The following is a 23,441-nucleotide window of genomic DNA, read 5'->3' on the forward strand; positions in this document are numbered from 1 at the left end:
CAGTACAGGACAGGACAGAACTGGGCTGGACAGGTTGAAGCGTTATTGCAAATGTCCGGCAGCTGTTGTGACAATGCAGCCAGGCGCCAACCAGGCGGACAGGCAGCCTGGCAGCCAGGCAGCCAGGTTGCAACTGCAAAATGACGCAGCCAAAGGTCCAGAGAGTCAAGAGCCATGGCCTTTCCAGGCACAGGCACAGGGGCAGGGGCAGGACATGGGCGGTGGCAGGGGCTGGGCAGGTGGTGTGTGCACACAAGGCCACGCCCAGTGCTGGTGTGTCAGAAGGACCTGGTCGCTAGACTATATCATATGCCTGCCCTCAGCTAAACAATAAATCCTTTTGACAAATACTGGACACTGCAATGCGGCCAACTACATCAGCCCAAGGGGTAAGGATCACAGAGGGGCGTGGGGGGGGGGGGGGGGGGCAACTAAATCAACAAAGGGTCAGTCAGACGGCTCGTGTGCATACGGTCCTCGTAAATAGATAAGTATGCGGTAAGTAGATTGTTGATAAATTGTTCCAGCCACTCGAAAGACAATGAAAATTGTTCGAACAGCTGCGAAAATCTGTGAAAATCTGCAAAAATCTGAAAAGTAATCGGATAAAAGCTGCCAAAGCTGATAAACAGCAAACATTGCTGACAAGCAAGAGCAATTATTTATGAACTCCGCTAAGGAGTAAATAATTAATCTTCCGTAGGGCCTTGAAGAGGACTGAGTTTCTCAAGCGAGCCCTCAGCTAAGTGTTAATTACAGGGTATGCATAATACAGGGTATATATAATATAGACAATCAATAGACAGACAATTAATGCTCAGGCTTGGGTTCTCTCAACAGGCAGAGGCTCCTCTCCCTGGGCGAGCAAGTCTCTCAAGGATAAGCTAAACTTAATTCTTAAGGTTTTTCACAGATCTGGATAAGCTATAGGTGAAATGTAACCAAAATTCAAAGTAACTAGAAGCCGAAGAAAGCTTCGCAGAGGGAGTTATATTGAAGTAGACGCCTTGGACTTCATACAGGAGATACATATATATGTTATACATGCTTGAGCCGAGCTTTGCCTCTCTTTCAATTAACTTGGCACAGTCATCCGTCAAGTCAGTCGGATCGGACCTCTAAATCATATATAGCTGCCATAGGCTTAAACGATCGAAGTCTTCCCTGGCAAACATATTGTTTTTTAATACATCTTTTCCAAGCTGGGCATTTGGGAGCTCCACTTTGTATATAATAAATATATCACATATATCATCTCAAGAGTATCTACATATAATACATATATATCATATCGTTGGGAAGAAGAGATCTCCAAATTGGTTTTTATTCGTAAAACTTTTCTGATAAAGAACTTCACTATTTGCCCAACATATCCCAAAAGCCATATCGAATAGGCTTCATATAACCTATAGGAACTATCAGCACTCCCATTAAAAGTATCTGAAAGTAAATTTTATCTCTGGGATATTTTGAATGTTCGTTTTTGTTTCTTGAACTCTGTTCCTTTGTCGTACAAGGCAAATCAGTTAAGGTCCTTGCCAAGGATAACACAGCCCGTTCTCGGCACGCGTTGGCATCCTATTGAATGCCTATCGAGAGCACTTGGACATGCGGCGAGGATTCCCCAACGTATTTCTGACAAATCTGACTCGAATAGTAAACTGGCTGATTGGATTGCATTGTCCTTTATCCTTATAAATAGATTCATATGCTTGGCTCATCGTTTCCCTCGACTCGTGTGCGAAAGTTCATTCGAGCGCACAATTTTCCTCGGGTCAACTAGCAGCGGGAGGAGGGCGTGGCGAATTGGAGGCGGGAACGGGTGTCGGTGTGCATAAACAATTTGAGGCGCAGGGATGCATGTAAATGTGTGAAACAACAACTAGAAAAAGAAGAGACACAACTAGAAGAGGAAGAAGTTGGAGAAGAAGCAGCAGAAGTTGGAGCAGAACTACAAAGTACAAATAACAGCATGTACCAAAGAAAAGAAAAGAAAAAGCAAAACAAATATCAAAGGAGGGGACGGGAAAAAACAGGGAATGCTTTATGCGCAAATGGGCGACGAGAGAATACCCTGTATATCTAAGAGTATTAAAGTAAACCTATATTTTACTATATTATACATTGAAATGTTCGACTAGCAGATACCCTGTAAAATAATTATTCCATAAATAAGGTGTGTAGCACATACCCTATATGCAGATCTATAACAGGGGTTAAATATAGCGAGCTATGCCGTATTTTGTGCTATTGACTGACTAATAGATACCCTGTTTTTAAGAATTAAGTAATTATATAAATAAATACCACTGAGCAAGTATAAACTCAACTATCAATTACTCTATGATCAGGTCTTAAGTGGCTGGCATAGATATAGATGATATATACTCTGTACTCAGTCTAATGTATGGCAAATATGGCGAAGAGGTAGAAGACTAGCAGATACCCTGCTAATGTAATCGATGGCATATAAAGCTGTAAAAAGTACTAATATGTATTGCCCTATATCTTGAATTGACAGCTTTCCATTTTAACAGTCGAAAAAGAATCTTAAGAATCTAGCCACGCATATTTTGTTGAAGCTAAGAAAACTGGCTCAAATATATTTATAAAAGCACTTGAACTTCAAGTATAGGGTATCTGCTGGTCGAACACACATGCAGACCAGACAGATGTAACATCATATTTTGTGTTTTCTTCTGTTTTGCTTTTGTTCGTGCAAATATTTGTAGCATGGACACCAGCTGGGAAGAGGCAACGGGTTAGACTAGCAGCTGTCTGGTTGGGTCCTTCGGCGGGCTGACGGGTTGGGGCTGGGCTTCGGTTGGGTTTTTGTGGTCCTGGTGCCACAGTCGCTGGCAAATGTGCCGCATGCCCAACACGTAAAAACAATGCGCTGGGCAAATTAAATAGGAATATTCGCATTGAACAAATAAAAACCATTTGTTTCGTTTCCATTCTTGTGCTCCCCTTTTGTTATTGTTTCTTTCCTTTTTGTTGTTTTTTGCCTGTTTTGTTATTCTTTTCTTTTTCTGTTGTTGTGTGTGTGTGTGTGTGTGTTTTTTTATATGTGCTGCCAGTCGACAACAGTTTTCAATTTGATGCAACTCGCGACCTGCTGCGGGAATTGGATGTGAACGACATCGTTTGGATTGGACTCATGCGGCCGCAGAACTCGGATCGCTTCATGTGGTCGTAAGTACAACAAACAACAACAACAACAACAAACAACAACATTTTATTGTAATTGTGTCGTTCGTGTTGATATGTGTATTTTTGGTTTGCGAGCAATGATATGTGTCCCAGTTAAAAGTCGTTAACAGGACTAGAACGAGACTGGCTGCCAAGCTTTAACAACGATTTGAACCAACGTTTTTTCTTTAAGGCTTAGTTCGTGAACCTTCTTTGGCACAACAACTAATAAGCAATCAGTTTTTGGTTCAAGTCTTGGCTTTCTTAGTATTTCATTGGAACATATCAATTCGATTCAACACCATCCGGCAACCCTGCTCAGGGTTGTTAAGTTTAACAGCCACATTAACCCGTTGACATGCTCAATGCTAACTTGCCCTTGGGCCGTTTGATAAATCATAACATTGAATTGAACAGACAGTTTATCCGCATGTTAAATATACCATCTGCAGTGTTGCCACCTTGCAAAATAACTTAGCACCTACTTTAACATATTACTGTGCTATATTATGCCAAGTGCCTGTCAACATTTAACAGGCAGTTCAGCTTGCTGTGAAATAGTTAACCATAATATAACATCGAACAAACCAAAAATATATCGATAAAATGTCTCTAAAAAAGGGTCTATATGTAGAGTATATATTTGAGCCGCGCTTAGATCATGGAGTATATAACTATTTGCCATACACAGCAACTCACGACCCTTGGTGGTGGACACCGGCTACTGGGCGGAGTCATTGCCGCTGATGGACGCGCCCCTCTGTGCCGTTATCGATCCCATACGCGACTATCGTTGGCATGCCCTGCGCTGCGGCGGTCCCGAGACAGCCTCGTTCCTGTGCGAAATGCCAGGTAAGTGTGATAAAGAGCGGGAGAAACGTAAGATAGCGAGAAAGAGAAAAGAGATGAAGTGAGAAAGTATGACTGAACGTAAGAGCGTAAAAGAGGGAGAGGGAGAGAGAGAGCAAGAGAGAGGGAAGGAGAGACAGAGAGAAAGATATAGGGAAAAGAGAAAGCGATAAAGTGGGAGAGCGAAAAATAAAGTGATCAACTGCGAGAATATTTGTGAGAAAGAGAGAGCGAGAACGAATGAAAGACTGAGACGGAGAGAGAAACTGAAAGAAAGAAGTAGACAGAGTGTAAGAGTACGAGCAAGGGCTTGAAGTGCGAGTAAGAGTAAAAAATGGAGAGGGAGTGAGAGAGAGAAAGAGACAGAGTGAGAAAGAGATGGAGCTAGAACATGTAGAACAAGTGCCTGATGGAACACCTCTTGTTGTGCACAGTGCCCAGCTGGGCAGATGCCTGCATCCTGAAGGAGATGCCCAACCTGACCATGCAATACATGGCGGACACGGCCAGCATTGAGCTGATCAGGAACTGCCAGGAGGAGGGTCTGCTGCGGCACAGCTGCAAGGGCAAAGAGGTAAGTGGTGGCCAGGGAACGGCCCAATCATATAGCCAGGACGTTCAACATCTATTTACAGGATCGAGAGCGGGCCGTGCGCGAGCTGATCTGCCCGAAGGAGCGGCTGGAGGCGCAACGCATCAACGACATCACCAACTCGCACTTTAAGTCGCTGCAGATCATCAAGAGCATTCGCACCGACAACAACGAGAACAACGACATCGACCTGATGCCCCTGGTGGCCAACTATGCTGCCAGCGTCATGAAGATCGAGGTGGCCACCGTCGCACCGCCGCCGCCGCCAGCCGAGCGCTTCAGCCTGGACAGGCTGATAATGCCGGTGGCCCGTTACCACATCCCGGACGAGGTGCCCATGCCCGTCAAGAAGTCCGCCAAGAAGGTGAACATAAACGATGAGCACGCCAAGAAGCTGTTGGCACAGCATCAGACCCAGATGCGCAAGGCCCCAACTACGACCACGCCCATGCCCACAACTACGACTAGGACTACGACCACGAGCCCGCAGCCGATATCCCATCTGGACATGATGATGGGCGATCAGCCGGCGCTGAGCGAGGAGCAGCTGCCGGAGGATGTCAGCGATAGCGATGTGTCCAATGAGATATTCGAGGCGTTGCCGCATAAGAAGAAAATATTGCCGCAGGACCTGAGGACAATGCCGACCATAACTGAGGCAACAGCAGCAGCAGCAACAACAACAGCAACAGCAGCAACTGAGGCGGCAATAAGTGCCAAGGAGTCGACCACGGCAGCAGCAGCAACAACAACAGAAGCAGTAACAACAACAACAACAACTGCAGCACCAGCGACAACCACAACAACCGAAGCAACAACAACAACCACAACAACAGCAGCAGCAACAACCATGGCAGCAACATCGACAGTTGCAACAACAACCTTGCCGACATCAACAGCAGCACCCACAACAACAACAACTACAGCAGCAGCAACACCTCCGCCAACAACAACAGCACAAACAACAACAACAACATCGGCGCCAGCAACAATAGCAGCCGCAACGCGAGCCACAACAACCGAAAGCAACATTATGATAACAACAACAGCAACAGCAGCAACTCCAGCCGCAGCAACGGATGTGACAATGGAAACGGATACAGATACAACAGTTGTTGCCGCCACTGGCAACACTTCCAATACCTACGGCAGCAGCAGCAGTATCACGAGCAGCAGCATCACGAGCAGCAGCATCACGAGCACCAGCAACATCCCAACCCCAACGACAACAGCAATGCCATTGGGAACGTCAACGACCGTGGTTAGCATTGCACATCCCATACATCCGGTGCAGCAAAATCGCGATGAAAGTGCCCATCCACATGTCAAAGAAACGGCGGACAACTCGCACTTCATACCGCCAATGTTGCTGGTCAAATCGCACTATGTGCCGCCTGCCAAGCATGGCGAGCACGGCGAGCACAAGTCCGAGCATCTTGCTACCAATACGCTGGCAACAACAACAACTGCAGCAGCTGCAGCCACGACAAGACATCAAAATGTTGCTGGCGTGACAGCAGCAGCAACAGCAGCTCCAGACGCAGCAACCAAAATGACGCCAACAGTTACAACAATCAGGACAACACAAGAAGCAGCAACAGCAGCAACAACAATGTCAGCTGGAAAAGTGCCTACTAGCGAGGCGCCAACAGCCGCCACAAAAGAGCCAACAGCTAATGAAAACAGCTCGAATGCAGCAGCAACAGCAACAGCAGCAACATCTGCTGCTGCTATCGATATGCAGAGCGCCACAAAGTTGCAGTTGGATGGCGAGAGCGTGACCGAGGATGGGAATGGGAATGGGGATGGAGATGAGGATGAGCTGGAGCTAACGAGCGCCACAACACGACGCAACTTCCTGCAGGAGGAAACCGAGGCGCCATTCAAGCCAAATCGACACCGTTCGCTAACAAAGCCGGAAACCGTCAGCTATTTCAAGAAGATCTTGGGCTAAGAGCAGCAGCAGCAGCAGCAACTGTAACTGAAGCGACTTTGCAGTTAACACATATTTCCGACTCACCACCCATCCACAGCCCCCTATCACCCCCTGATCCTTGCAATGTAATTGGTGTGCAACAACAACAAAAAATATCGAAAATCAAAGCTGCATTGCCAGCAAATTGAATCAGTTGATGTCGTTGCCTGATTCCAGCCACCAACAACAGCAACAACAACAACAACAACAGCAGCAACAACAACAACCACATTCCACATTCTGGCCAAAGTTTGTAAAACTTGGCTATGTCCGCCCCCGCACGGCTCCACACCGGAAACTTAAGCTGTTAGTCAACGCCAGGCGGAAACGCAAAGCAGCCAAAAGAAAACTCAAGCACAGTAGGAGAGAAAGCAAGAGAGAGAGAGATAGAGAGAGAGAGAGAGAGAGAGAGAGGGAGAGTGTGCGGGCGAGTGGCAGCAGCAGGTTCCAGTTGGGAGCACCAAATATGTCAATTCTTTGCAGCACAAACCACAAAGTAATGCACCACCAATACACACACACACATACGCACACACACACCCACGTACACGCACACAGTGACAAATTTAGGCACCGGCAAAGTCTGTCGAAGTAAAGGCAGGAAGAGAAATAAAAATATAAATGAAAATGAAAAACAATTCGAGGAGCAGAAGAAAGGTGGTTGCATACCAAAGGCCAAATCTTAAGTATGATAAATACTATTATAAATGTTTACAGAGCTATTCGTAATATACACATAAGATACACAACCATTGCGAGCGTCTGTTTCGTCAAATTTCGTTTACTCTAGCCCAAAACAGGAAAAGCAAAGCTGGCAAAAAATACCAAAAGGAAACACACCGACTGCATAATACTCACGCACAAATTCCAAAAAAAACCTGAAAATAGGCCATAAATTTATTAGATGATATCGATTTTTGTAGCACTTCAAGCTCTGAAACTGTGCAAAATATCGATGTATCGATCATGTATCAATATATATATCGGTATATATATAACAATTAATTGATATATTTATATCTATATAATTATCGATATGTTTATATATATCGATAAATCTTAATACTGTTTGTAGCACTTCCACCATAGGCTTCAGTCAAAATGTGCTCACTCTAGCTCTGAAACCGTGAAAATATCGATGCATCGATATATATCGATAGTATATCAATATATATAAAGATATGTACATCAATCAATTGATATCTCTGTCTCTATTTGTATCGATATGTTTATTTTAATCGATATATCGATATTATCGTAGCTTATTATCTTGAATGGTCAAATAGATGAGCTCACATACACGTATTTAGACGTATCGATATTATATCAGTATATATATCGATATAGATAGCAATCAATTGATGATAATCTATATCTATATATATATCGATAAGTCGATCTTATCTCAGCTTATTAGCTGATGTAAGCATATAGACGAGCATAATTATACCTACTTAGTTTCAAGCTTCGCCAAAAAGGCGAACAGAATTTGCACAAAAACTAATATGTAGGATATCGATATGTATCGATCTTATATCAATTTGTATAGAGATATAGTTATCAAGCAACTGATATATCTATGTCTACATATTTATCGATATGTTTGCATGCATATCGATATATCGATATTATCTTAGCTAATTATTCGATGCGCGCATATAGACAGGCATGAATAAACCTAGTTTCCAGCTTCACCAAAAAGGCGAACAGACTTTGCACCAAAGCCAATATACCGCACTTTACACTTTGCAAACAGGGCATTGAGAACCGAAAGCACAAAGTAAACATTTGATTCGCATCGGGCAAATATGTCTATGGTTTGTGCACATCATAAGATAATTGAACTGGCAGTCTATTAATCAGAAACATTCAAGTATTAAACATAAGTATTACGCGCGAAACAGGCCTCGTCAAATATATATTATGAATACAATCTACACACACAAATGTTGTAAAAGTTGGTGTTTTTTTTTTGTGTCCAAATATATATATATATATATATATACATATATATGTAGAGGCATACACATGCATATATATTGTAAGATTGGATTGCAGAGTTCTGCATAGTTATTAGTACTCGAGAACGGAGCAGCAGCCCTGCAAATTGGTCGAACGATTGAAACATACCTAAGATTAAGCTAAATGAAAAACATATATAAAGAAAATACAAAAAAAAAAAAAAAAAAGAAGGAGGCACACTACTTTTCCAAGTACACCAAAAAGAAAAGGAAACAAAACCAAACCCAAATCCAAGTACTTCAAATGTCACTTGAATTAGAGAATTATGTACTCACAAAGAAATTAAAGTAAAAACAAAAGCATAAATTAAATACAAGTTGATGTCTAAGAAAAGATTGCATGAATTTCTGGAGTCTAGCGCAAAGTCAAGGCCAGGCAAGGCAAATAGTAATGTATGCGTAAATAGTATAAATGTCAACCAAATAAATAATTCAGTATGAATAAAATCACATTAAAAAAAAAAACAATATGATTAATATATGCGTCGGGAGGCATAAGGAATATGGTGAGAGCCGAAATTGGGTTAGTTTTATATCCTTTATAAGCTACAAATAAGAGGTAAATACGATATAGTAGGACATTTTAAATAGCTACGTGAGCCTTCCTTACTCCTTTATTAATGAGCTTACAAGCTTTTATGCGCTTTTGTTGAGCTTTTCGCTTAACAAATTAGAAGCTCATTAAAGCTCGAAAGCTCGACAGTTATATTCAATCTATGCATTAAAGCATAAGAGCTCGTCAAATATTTTCTGAAGTAATCTTTCAATGAGCTTTACACTAACATTCAAAGTGCATTTAAATGTGCCTATAGAAAACTTTGAAACTACAAGCTTTAATGGGCTTTCTTTTCAACTTATTTAAATGTGCGACTTGAAAGTTCTCTAAGAAGCTGTCACTTTTACACTCAGAACTTATTCGGCGCCATACAAAAAGGAAATTCCATTTATATAATGATTAAAGCTCCAAAGAACGCTACAAGAAATTCAACAAATGAAGCTTTATGCGGGCTTTCGCTTATAATTCCCAACTGGTTAAGGTGCAGGCGAACTTAAATGCCTTTAAAAAGCACAAAATATGATTTTACGCCGCAACAAAAATATGATTTAATATGAACTGTTTAAAATATTGGCCACAATAAGTACAAGCAGAATTAAGTTTGCATAAATATTGTATGGATGGAGAAAATGTTTTGTGTTCCAAGTGCTTAGCATGCATCAAAGGGAACGACTTGGCATCTCCCCCTGCTGGACGCGCACAGAGAGCACATTGAATCGGGCATATTCTGCAGCTGAAAGCTCTGCCAACGTCAACATTGCTTTCCGGTGGCCGATGGCCGTTGCCCCATGCCACATGCCACATGCCCCATGCCGCATGCCAGACCAGGCCCTGCTGCCTCGTTTGCCGCAGGCACTCTACTTTTTTGTGTAGCATTTCCCTTTTAGCGAAAAGGGCAACGATGGGGCCAGATCCAGTGGCAGTTACAGTCAGACAGACAGCGCGATAGAGCGAGAAAGACAGAGACAGAGAGTGCGAGAGAGAGTGAGAGGGAGAGAGAGAGATAGAGAGTGATAGCTGGACAGACAGCAGCCCGAGCGAGGTCCTACTTATGATTGCCCAAATTCCAATGAAGCGTTGACGCTTGCTCCTGGCCGGGGCAATTGCTGTCATCGCCGTACAGTTTTCTGGATAACCAACGGAAGTTTTGCGCCATACGGCAGCACCGCACAGCGGGCGGCCAACTGGCTGGCAACCCCCTGCGACCAGCCCGCGCGACTGTACTTGATGGCCGTTTAAAGAGAGCACGGCATTAAAGAGCTCTCTGGCATTATTGTATTTGCCAAACGCCATGTTTGTTCTTTGCATTAAATTCATATGCTTAAAACTGTAATTTCTTGTGTTTGCCGTTAATCCTTTGCTCTGTGCGTGTCCTCTGTGTGTGTGTGTGTGTGTGTCGTGTGTCGTGTGTCGTGTGTGTATTTCCGTGGGTGTTAAGTAACTTTTGACTGACGGGCATGCAGCAAATATATTCCAAGAGCTCGCAGCTCTGCCAACCTCCTTATACCCTCTAACAGGGTATGACGAATTTGTCAGCACAAAAAAGGAGTAGTATATATATATATATTTATCTTGATCGGCTTCAACAGCTGTGTGCATATAGACTTGTCCGTCTGTCAAGCTTTCTAGTTCTAGTTGTAGTTCTCTTCCCGAAAACCCTTTCATAGTTCCAATACAAATGTCGGAATCGGTCAGATCGGTGCGCTATATCCCATAGCTGCTCGAGCTATTTCCTTTAAGATGTCTTGATCAAATTTTCCATTTACAAGCTCTGCCATGTGCTATACATATGCATTATATCTGATCAAAATTGGACTATAATATCATATGGAACTATAGTATATTTATCTAGATAAAAGGGCGGAATTAATGTCCGCAACATATCTGCCAGGTCGTATCAAATCGGCCTGCCATATAGTGCTATACATATATATAAGACATAATAGCTCCTAGAGAATCAAAGAAAGCTTTTCGTTTGAAAGCCTTTCTTAGCCGCAAGTGTATTCGGTCTTCGGCCTGCCGCACCTAGAGCTGGCTCTCTCTCTCTTGTTTTATTTTTATATTCCACTCTTATTTCACTCGCCAACGACGCGTTTTTACAGTCAACGTGGGCCAGCAAATTAAATGCAGCTGACACACAAACCGACATCGGTGACAGGCGAACAGACACGGAGACAGACGACGGGACACGCGTCCAACAAATGAGAATCATTTGGCGTAAAATAAAATGTTTTATTAACAATATAAACGGGCAGGCGGGGCTGGCAACGGGTAAAGAGGGCATCACATGGGCCTTAAGTGCGTTTCACGGTGCGTTCGAGATGAGCGCGTGTCGTGACTTTCTCGTGTCACGATGTGCGGCGAATGTATGTGTGTGTGTGTCGTTACATTTGAATACCCTGTAAAAATGCAGATATAGACAGTTTTGAGCCCAGCTCTCAACCTAAAGTTTCGCAGGAAACGAGGTTTTCGAATAGCTTCAATTTTTCGAAAATTTCTGTGGTGCTTAGCTGAATACAGGGTATCAGCTTGTTGGGCAGCTTAGAAGCTGAGCCCTCTTAGTCCCTCTTTACATCCATTTGTTTAAGCATTTGTAGAGGTGGCAACAACCGGCCACAGTTTTGGCATTATTTAAGGCGACAACCCTACAAACGCATTGCCACAATACTCGCAACATTTGCCCCTGTTGGATTACAAACTTCATGTCCGTAAGGGGAATCATAAATTTTGCTGTTTTAATGGCCTCCATATATTTAAGCCAAATGCCGTATGAGCAGCAAATTCGGAAAGTTTTTAAATAATTCTCTTTCATCTCCTTCTATGCAGCACAATAAAACTACTTTGCCAATGAGGCCAGCAGAGATCTAAATTATGCTACTTGGCATACATTTGGCTTGAACTGTTGTTAATTTTTTATTGGTGTTATACGAAGGGCAACCTTGGCAAGAGTTATATAACAGTTTAGTGGCAACTACTTATTCGGTGAACTGTTATATATCAACAATTATTGAGGATGTACCCTGGCAACTCTACAATTATTTGTGGGAAGACGCCTTATACCAGATGGTTAAGCACCCTCTATTTTTAGATAGTTTCTGGAGAAAGTACATTCCAATAACACCTGTGTGACAGTTCCTTGAAAAAGTACACCTCAGTATAACAGTTCCTTTTAACGCACACCCCGAGTAACTGCAGCATTACAGTTTTCCCGGAACTTGCAGCAGTATACCAATTTCCTTTGATCCTACACTCGAGTCATTGCCGTATAACAGTTCCTTTAAAGCTCACCCAACAGCTGTATAACAGTTGTATATCCTCAACCAGTATCCATATAACACTTAAACAATTCTATCTTAGTTTGTTTGGGAATCGCCGAGTTTCATCAGCCGAATAGCCAGCGAAATGTTGTCCTTGCTGTCCAGCCATTGTAAATATGCAGATCTTCGCCTGACTCCGGCTTGATGCTCACTCGCGTAAGGCTCCTTTATTGCTTCATTCCGCCTGATTCCATTTGCTGGCAGTGGCAACTGGCCGCAATCGCTTAAATGTAAGTAACAGATTGTCAGAGAGACAGAGCCGCAGGCAAACCGCCAGCAAAGCCCCATTTCAAATTGAGCCAAAAGCCTCGAAGAATAATGGCATTGTTATTGTCGCACAGACAGATATACACATACACACAAATATACACACACAAACACACACACAGATACACACTGACTTACTCGGGTCTATTTACTTACATTCAAGTGCTGCAGGATAAATACATTTGCGAGGACAACGATGCGGCCAATTCTGCTCCATTTGCCCTTTTAGTTAAATTAGTTCAAGAAGAGTTCTCTCAAATGGCGCCAACAAAGCCACATTTGAGATAATCTCACAACATTTCTGGACGGTTTTTATGGCATTTCCACAGCGTATTTAATGAAATATTATTATTAATTATTTACTGGTTATCATTTGTTATAAATTTGTTGTTACTTAAGCGTCGAACCAACACGCGGCAAATCGCTGGATCAAATTCAATTTCGGGTAATTTCATCATCTTCATCATTCATCTTTAAAATAAATCTGTCCCTAAATGACATCGCACAGCGCATAGAACCAGCCGGAAACGGATATTGGTTCAAACTCTGATACAGATTTTCTTTTTATACCCTGAACCTTAATTGTATTTGTGCAAAACCCCGACTCCGACCCCATAAAGTATATATATTCTTGATCAGCATCAATAGCCGAGTCGATCTAGCCATGTCCGTCTGTCTGTCCGTCCGTCCGTATGTATGAACGCAAGGATCTCAGAGCCTATAAGAGCTAGAGACTGGAAATTTTAGATGTAGATGCTCCTAGTTCCCGCGCAGATCGAGTTTGTTTTCGATAATCGATAACTTACTCCGTTTCCAAGCAATCGAAAAAAATTGATATCGATATCCTGTTTTTTGGGCAATTTTGGTAAATAATAAGAGCTAGAGTCACCAAAATTGGCATATAGCTTCTAAAATAGAATATATATATGCATTTGATGTTGAAAGTAGAGAGTTAAGGGTGTTCCCTAGTCGGGAGCTCCCGACTAGAACCTCTTAATTGTTTAATGAATGCCATATGATAGTAGGGATCCGTACGCATTCAAAAAGGTATAACATTTTAAAATGAGATTATATTTACCCGAGATTTTCAAAAAAACGTCAAACAAGTTGAGATATTCGAACCTACCGCGATTTTGAAAAAAATTGCTTTTCGGTCGTGGACAAACGTCAAAGCCGTCTTCTGTGAGGAAGGCTGCACCGTCACGTAGGTAGTCGGTGGGCTCTGGGGCTGCTCCTGTGTCGTGGTTGGAGGAGGTCAAACAATTTTGATATTCGAACCTACCCCGGGTAATAGCTCTCGGGTAATAGCTCCGTGCGGAGATATGACGTTCCAAAACGACATAACTCCAACATAACTCCGCTTGGAGATATGACGTTCCAAAACGACATAACTCCAACATAACTCCGCTTGGAGATATGACATTCCAAAACGACATAGCTCCGCTTGGAGATATGACGTTCCAAAACGACATAACTCCGCGCGGAGATATGACTTTTTTGATGATATTTTTGAAAATCTCGGCCAAATAATGTCCGATTTTGTTATTTTATACCATTTTCGACTCGTAACGATCAGTACTATCGATTGGCATCAAAAATATTAAAATCTAAATTTTGACCAAAATCGACCAAAAAGCAAGGGGTTACATCACGTTTTTTGTCAAAATCGGGGTCGTACCGAAAATCAAAACTTTTTTGATGATTTTGTTTTAATATCTCGGATAAATATCGTATGATTTTGAAATGTTATACCTTTTTAAATTTGTACGGATCCCTTTTATCAATTGGCATTCAAAGAAATTAAAATTCGATGGCCTAAAAAAAGTTGTTGACCATAAATCGATTCGTTTGTAAAGTCAACCTTTTTTGATGATTTTTCGTTCCAAAACAACATAACTCCGCGCGGAGATATGACGTTCCAAAACGACATAACTCCGCTTGGAGATATGACGTTCCAAAACGACATAACTCCAACATAACTCCGCTTGGAGATATGACGTTCCAAAACGACATAACTCCAACATAGCTCCGCTTGGAGATATGACGTTCCAAAACGACATAACTCCGCGCGGAGATATGACTTTTTTGATGATATTTTTGAAAATCTCGGCCAAATAATGTCCGATTTTGTTATTTTATACCATTTTCGACTCGTAACGATCAGTACTATCGATTGGCATCAAAAATATTAAAATCTAAATTTTGACCAAAATCGACCAAAAAGCAAGGGGTTACATCACGTTTTTTGTCAAAATCGGGGTCGTTCCGAAAATCAAAACTTTTTTGATGATTTTGTTTCGATATCTCGGGTAAATATCGTCTGATATTGAAATGTTATACCTTTTTAAATTCTTACGGATCCCTATTATCAATTGGCATTCAAAGAAATTAAAAATCGATGGCCTAAAAAAAGTTGTTGACCAAAAAACGATTCGTTTGTAAGGTCAACCTTTTTTGATGATTTTTTTGAATATCTCGGCCAAATAATGTCCGATTTTGTTATTTTATACCATTTTCGACTCGTAACGATCAGTACTATCGATTGGCATCAAAAATATTAAAATCTAAATTTTGACCCAAATCGGCCAAAAAGCAAGGGGTTACATCACGTTTTTTGTCAAAATCGGGGTCGTTCCGAAAATCAAAACTTTTTTGATGATTTTGTTTCAATATCTCGGGTAAATATCGTCAGATTTTGAAATGTTATACCTTTTTAAATTCTTACGGATCCCTATTATCAATTGGCATTCAAAGAAATTAAAATTCGATGGCCTAAAAAAAGTTGTTGACCAAAAATCGATTCGTTAGTAAAGTCAACCTTTTTTGATGATTTTTCGTTCCAAAACAACATAACTCCGCGCGGAGATATGACGTTCCAAAACGACATAACTCCGCTTGGAGATATGACATTCCAAAACGACATAACTCCAACATAGCTCCGCTTGGAGATATGACGTTCCAAAACGACATAGCTCTGCTTGGAGATATGACGTTCCAAAACGACATAACTCCGCGCGGAGATATGACTTTTTTGATGATATTTTTGAAAATCTCGGCCAAATAATGTCCGATTTTGTTATTTTATACCATTTTCGACTCGTAACGATCAGTACTATCGATTGGCATCAAAAATATTAAAATCTAAATTTTGACCAAAATCGACCAAAAAGCAAGGGGTTACATCACGTTTTTTGTCAAAATCGGGGTCGTTCCGAAAATCAAAACTTTTTTGATGATTTTGTTTCAATATCTCGGGTAAATATCGTCAGATTTTGAAATGTTATACCTTTTTAAATTCTTACGGATCCCTATTATCAATTGGCATTCAAAGAAATTAAAAATCGATGGCCTAAAAAAAGTTGTTGACCAAAAAACGATTCGTTTGTAAGGTCAACCTTTTTTGATGATTTTTTTGAATATCTCGGCCAAATAATGTCCGATTTTGTTATTTTATACCATTTTCGACTCGTAACGATCAGTACTATCGATTGGCATCAAAAATATTAAAATCTAAATTTTGACCAAAATCGACCAAAAAGCAAGGGGTTACATCACGTTTTTTGTCAAAATCGGGGTCGTTCCGAAAATCAAAACTTTTTTGATGATTTTGTTTCAATATCTCGGGTAAATATCGTCAGATTTTGAAATGTTATACCTTTTTAAATTCTTACGGATCCCTATTATCAATTGGCATTCAAAGAAATTAAAAATCGATGGTCTAAAAAAAGTTGTTGACCAAAAAACGATTCGTTTGTAAAGTCAACCTTTTTTGATGATTTTTCGTTCCAAAACAACATAACTTCGCGCGGAGATATGACGTTCCAAAACGACATAACTCCGCGATATGACCTTCCAAATCATCACGTTTTTTTTTTCAAAATCGAGGTCGGTGCGAAAATCGAAACTTTTTCGATGATTATACGTCCGTCCGTCCGTCCGTAGCCCCTAGTCGGGAGCTCTCGACTAGAGCCTCTTACTTGTTTTCTTTTTTTGTATTGGTATCTCATTTTTAACTGTTGCGCTGTCAGCTTTATAGTTTGCCTTTTGTCTTCTTACGTTGCCGCTGGGACTCACATTCATTATTAATCATATTGTTTTATTAATAATGCAGACCCGTGTTGAAATTCCATAATGTTTCCACAATGTCAACAGCGCAGACATCGCGTCGTGCCATCGACTCTGACACTGTGCCACAGAAGCCGTTGTCAACAATTTTGTATTTAGTTGCGGTCATGACTGTGTGGCATACATACATACATATATGCGTGTGCCGTGCCGTCAATCGGCATGGCAGTTGAAATAATATCCATAATTTGTGGCTTGGCACAACAACATCGAGGCTTACTCTTAAACCGAAACCAGTTCATTACATTTATATAATCGAAGGATTTGTGGGAGCACAAATGTAGGCCAGGCGTAACTTTCAATTCATATTTCCCAATCTCAATACGCTGGCTGAGACCAAGTCGGGAATCTCACTGTCCCGAGAGAAAAGAGAAACCTTTAGACAAAATATGTATAAGCATTAAGTCGTTAAATATCGATTTTACACACAAAAATGTATGCTTCGATAAATTGCTATCGACATCGAAATATCTAGCGATCTGGCAGCACAAATTGGTGGCTTATTAAGTTGGCTGCGCTAGAAATATGCAGGCATTCGGTAAGCACTTACAACTTAGGATAATGCCCCGAGCCAGCTAACTAAATATTTATATATTTGGAAAATTGAATATTATCTTTATATCTAACATTTAAATGTATTATTAATTTGAATATTCTTTTGTTTAATTGAATATCTATGTGAAGCGAAGCTTAAGCAATAATAAATCATTTACACAGCTTTGTCGCTTGATGCATTTAATTTATAAGTGCGTAGTTAGCTTGTAGTTCAGTAAATGGCTAATCAATATTTGATTTTAATTGTGTTTAGCAAATAAGCAGAAAGCAAACAATTTTCATTTCAGATTAAGATATATGATAGGTTGTGTGTGTGTGTGACTGTGTGTGTGTGTGTGTGTGTGTGCTTGTAAGCCAGATATAGCCATGTATTTTATAGTTTAACATGGTTGTATTTCAAGTGCCTGACTTAAAGTCCAAAATGCTTTGGCCTGCGGCAGCTGCTGTGAGCTGGGGCGGGGCCGGGTCGGCTTAGGGGTCGGCCTGCCAGGCTGCCAGCTTTACGGCCATTATCTGTGCTCCTGTGTGCGTGTGTGTGTGCGTGTGTGTGTGTTTATCATCATAAAATTCAATTAAAGTGAAACGCACACAATCAAACAACAGATCAAATTAAATGCCAGACAAGCAATTTACTATATGCTGGTGAGGCGCTGAAGGGGGCGTGGCAGCACGTGAACGCCAATTCAGCTATTTGGCTGAGTGTGCGTGTGCGTGTGCGTGTGCGTGTGTGTGTGTGTGTGTGTGCATGGCTTTATTGAATTCGAAATAAGATTCAATGTTGAATCCAGCCAAAATCCAGATACAAAACAAAGTAGTTACCGTTATTCGAGCGCTGGCTGGTCATACTTAAACACGGTCGCACTGCTGCGAGCTAACCTCAAACAAACAAACAAACAAACAAACACCTGCACACAGGTGCAAAAGCAGCAAAGCAGATGGCGACAACAAGCGTGAAGGGCGGGTGGACAGAATGCTGTCGAGACACTTTGTGGGCGGCGCTGTGGATATACGCCGAAAATCACATAAAAGGCATTGGCACTTAGTTAAGCCAGCGATATTAACAAATGCTGCGCGCTGCGTTGTCCTTTTTGTGTGTGTGCCGCCCACACACACACACACACGCACACAAAGGACATTGACAATAAACCAAGTCCAAAGCCGCAACGAATGTGCCCAAGCCGAACGTAACTGTCCGCTTCACAGATATCATCGCAATGCCACACACACACACACACACATACACACACATATGGCATTGTGGCCAGACCGAGAAACGTAACGCTTTTCCTATCTTTATTTCTATCCCATTTTCAATCCCAATGTCTCATGTATTTACTTATGTATCCACTCCCATTGTTGTAGGTGTGTGTGTGTGTGTGTGTGTGTGTGTGTGTGTGTGTTGAGTGTGTGTGTGTGTGTGTGTGTGTGTGTGTGTGTGTGTGTGTGTGTGTGTGTGTGTGTTGAGTGTGTGCTGAGTGTGTCTCTGGGCTTGTCTTAAACTTAACTCTAACCGGACAGTGTATATTTATAGTTGCAATAAACTTGGCCCAAATCGTTGTTGCTTTTATGGCCAAAGTTTAAATTCCATGCATTCGGGCTACAACAGGAAACGTTCAATTTAGTAAATGTTCTGGCGCAGCCAACTTAATGCACTACACAAATTATTTTGATGTTGCCAGATCGCTTAAGGGTTTGTAAAGAGTTGAGCACACTAGAAATGGCTGCAAATCCAATTAGTTTAGTTATCTTATACGACTTGATGCTCATTTATGGCTTGAGTATTTGCTGCATTCATTTGTCCCTCAACACTTGTTTGTTTAACAACTGCTTTAAGGATTTGTAGGCTTGTATTTGAATTAATTGTAAATTGTGTCAAAATTAAAGTCGTGCGAAATGAGCATACTCTTAAGATTAGCTCAGATGGCTGGGAGTGGGAATCAAACTGAAGCCAGCGCCGAACGGTAAACCATTCGAGTTTTTCATGTAACTCGGTGCTTATTGTCCGATCTTTTTGACATATGCTGAAGAGCAGGGCTGTACCTTTGTAAGCTCAGCAGCTAAGACCTAATGCGATTGCTTCACCTTAGCCAAGCTCCACTGTACCAAAGATCGTAAATGCATAAAGCGCTGTACAAGGGAACTTAGTGTATCCTAAACTGTTTGTCGTATTTGGAAGCATAAAATAGATGTGTTCCTTCGGCGGCAGACACGTACCATAACAATAAACGCAGCGCTGCGCTTGTGGGATGGTGGATACTCGTATAATCCTCATGGTGCTCCGACTTACAAACGTATACAATAGAGCTCGGGCGCGAGTCCATTGTTGTCCAGTGTTGAAGCGCGCTTGTGGCGCCATCTTGCGTGCAAAACAATTAAAAAGTTTGTGCGCTACACTTGAGGCGCGGCATTTAATTAGGTACAGCAGCCGGCGTACTCAAAATGGCTGCCAGCACTTGTTATGCACGAGTATTTACGTACTAATAGCCAGAGAAGTGCGCCGTTTAATTGAATGCTGGCGGCCAAAAAAGGAAGAAGAAGACGAAAAGAGCATAGCTGTAGCAAAAGTCAAGGCTGGGCGACTGAGTAATACCCTTACATACAGATTTCATGATGCGAAAATAGATGTACCAATATTATTATTAAATCATGTTAAAATAAGGTTCTATTTGAGCCCTTTATGCGAGCTAGAATCCACTTTAAGCCTCATTTCGAGCCCAAAGTTTCCTTTAAAGAATGATATGACAAATGATAAAAAATAAAAGTTATATACATTTTTCAGTCAAATCTTTAAGGCTTTAAGCATTTCTAGATAAAATGCGAATACGATACAAATAACTAATATAAATTATAATAAATAAAAGAATGATTGATTTAGTTTTTTATTCTTTAGTGGAACTCTTTAAGACTATGCTAAATACTAATAGAAATAAAAGAATTCCTAAAAAAAAAACGTTCTTTTTCTTTAGTCAAATTGATTAAAATTGAAAGTATCCCTAGACAAAATACTAAGACGACACAAATAACTAATGATAAATATAATAAATAAGAGAATTGGAGAATTTAGTCAAATTCTTTCAGGTTTGAAGTATCTATAGATAATATACCTAGACATAAAAAACGATAAAATAACTTATGATAGATATTTTGTTCTCTTTCTTTAGAGGTTTAAGTATCAACAGATAATATACTAATACGATAAACATTACAAAAGATCAATGTTATTGGGAAAATATGATTTTAATTCTTGGTTAAAAGTATCTATAGATAACATTCAAAACTATATCGAGGTAAGATTCACTCCAGATCAGGAGCTCAAAAACATTTTCAAACCACAACTCATACATCAAGTTTGTTCTAGATACATGTATCTATCTATATATGTATATACATATATAGGGTACACGGAGCAATTTATGTGGAATATATGTTTTTGTTTTTTTTTTATTATTTTTGAGTTGAGCGCTAGCGGCTGCCTTTTGCTAGCAAGTTTTCAATTTGGCTTACACAACGGCGCAGCTGCAGCGACCAAATTGGCCATTTTATTAGCATGTTTTATTTGAACTTTACGCTACGAACTCCCCTTTCCCCCCCCCCCTCTTCCGCCTCTCCTTCCATCGCCCGCCCACAGCGACCAGAAACCGCAGCACAAAGCAGACAAACCGAGTGCAGAAATTATGAAACGCCAGCGGCAATTGCTGCCCATTTAGCTAGCTCCGCCATGGACGGTAACGGTAACGGTAACGGCAACGGTCACGGTGACGGTAACTGTAACGGTGTGGGTAACGGTGTGGGTAACGGTGTGGGTAACGGTGTGGGTAACGGTAGCCTTTTACGTTCAGGGTAAAAAAAAAAAAAGGAAACACATTTCATGTTTTGCCTTTGAAGTTGTCAGAGTTTGTAAAGCAGACAATACAAATAGTCAACGCAATAACAACACGCAACAGTCCGATAGGCGAGTATGCCCAGCTAGAAGCTACCCTGTAATCGCACTTAACCCATTATACACACCTCTACACATGCCCACATAAGTATGGTCGCTTCAAATAAATAGTAAAAGTCAGGAGAAAGGCATGAAGTTTGTGTGAACGACTACAAGATACCCTGTAGCCAGTTTGATATACCCTAAACATAGGTGGAATATGATAGCATAGCACAATAATTAGAGCAATTTATCTGCTATTTGCAGGTGCTGGACGAGGTGATACCCTGTGATCTGAGCCAAAGTATCTTCATAGTCATCAAATTAGCACAATTAGTAGCAATATGAACCAGCGACAAGTGTGGGCGACTAGAAGACACCCTCCAAGTAAAACCAAAGAAAGCTGCCTAAGATAGTTTTGGTTGAGATGCCCACAGTTCTTATGCCAGCTATATGATATAGTGCTTCGATTCGAATGAATCAGATATACATATAAGCATCTGTTATGGGAAGTTGATATGTTCTTATAACATATACGTATATCTAAAATCGCTTTAAGGATTGAATGATTGAACGATTGACCAACTTGAATGGGAGATGTATGGCATAATACGTGCGCGCACAATAAGATAATTTGCAAATAAATTCACTCGTAAGTACGGAAAATTCGTGAAAAATAATTATATAAAACCTATTTTTCTTTCCAGCCTATCGATTTCGAACTCATTTCAATGCATGTATTTGGAACGTGATTCATCGCTTGCAACAAATCCACCCGGTTGCATGAAAATGAGGCCAAAAGTGTCTACAGCTTGTTGCAAATAGCCGTGGGCCAAGCAAAGCCGGGTAATACCGGCCAGTGCTCATATGTAAGTACATACTTCCATCATTAACCATTTAACGTCTGTAGGGTATAATGGGGCAGCAGCTTCCTGCCGGCACTCACCCCCCCCCCCCCCCTCGTCACGCCCCGCGTCGGTTCGGCTTGGCTAGCCCCACGTCTCGGCAACCTGTTTCTGCCTTTAGATAAAATATGCAACGTCACTCGCCCATCATTATTCCCGTACACAAAACGTAAGCTCGTTAAAAGCTGCTCAAAAGCAAACCGGATGCTCGCACTCAAATGCTCCTTTTCAGCATTTACAAGCTGTTAGTCCCCAGGTAGGGTGGTGTAGACGGCTGAGGTTGTTTCGTTGGGTGGCGACCACAGAACACATCATGATCTGACGGCCTGTACATCGTTTACGAGAACTTATACCGAGTACTGGGCCAAAGCTGATGTCCAACAAGCTTGAGGCATCCTAAAGCCTTTGCAGCTGTCATAAGTGCGGGTCCGTTCACTTATGTGTGTGTGTGTGTCTGAGGGCCCAGCGAGTTGCCCTTGAGCCATGCTCCTTGGTTTGAACTGTGAACTGTGGAAACCAATTTAATGGAGGGGATCAATTCACAGCAGGAGGCTTGCGAGAGCCAGTAAGCACAGCCTGTTACATATTTACATGTAAATATTTACCTTACATTCTATTTCAAATAATTTCGATTTCGGAGTTTATCAACAGATTCGTTGAAATTTCCATATGATTACGAAATACAGTAATTTTTTATGAATTATTTCATATTATTTTTCATTTTTATATATTTCTATTTTGTAGGGCTTCTTAAATATTCGGAGATTTTACCATTTATTCGATATGACTCCGAAAATTGTGAATTCTTCTTAATTATGCCAAATTATGCATTTACTCCGATTTATTTTGAGCTCTAAGCTATTCCGAACTAACCCCACATTTTCCATATTCTTCCGAAATACTCGACTATTCGAAATTCTTCCCACTTGAAAAAACTTGAATTAATTATGAGTTCTTCTTACTTATTCCTAATTATTCATATAATACGATTTGATATGAGATCTTAACTATGTCAAATTTGTCTGATTCCTAAATACTTCGTAGTTATTCCGTATAATGAATCATTTGGTGAGTTTCTATGGACAACTCTGGCTTTGGTGTACGAGGAAAAGGGAACAGGAGCAGGACCTGAAGCAGGAGTTGAACCATGGAACTGGCGACGCGACAC

General features: G+C 41.1%; 1 protein-coding gene across 1 annotated transcript in view; it reads left to right on the forward strand.

Annotated features, from left to right (window-relative positions):
* The window catches only part of LOC115766825 (mucin-5AC), a 31,528-nt gene extending 22,944 nt beyond the window's left edge, over positions 1–8,584 (forward strand). Inside the window, exons 4-8 of the mRNA XM_030710860.1 lie at positions 3,081–3,195; positions 3,884–4,044; positions 4,476–4,615; positions 4,677–5,426; positions 5,604–8,584. Coding sequence (XP_030566720.1) covers positions 3,081–3,195; positions 3,884–4,044; positions 4,476–4,615; positions 4,677–5,426; positions 5,604–6,587 — 2,150 coding nt within the window. The 3' untranslated portion in view covers positions 6,588–8,584. The remainder of the gene's footprint in view (positions 1–3,080; positions 3,196–3,883; positions 4,045–4,475; positions 4,616–4,676; positions 5,427–5,603) is intronic.
* Positions 8,585–23,441: the final 14,857 nt, after the last annotated feature.

Source organism: Drosophila novamexicana, unplaced genomic scaffold (genome assembly GCF_003285875.2).
Source record: "Drosophila novamexicana strain 15010-1031.04,08,12 unplaced genomic scaffold, DnovRS2.1 tig00001270-arrow-arrow-pilon, whole genome shotgun sequence".
NCBI lineage: Eukaryota > Metazoa > Arthropoda > Insecta > Diptera > Drosophilidae > Drosophila > Drosophila novamexicana.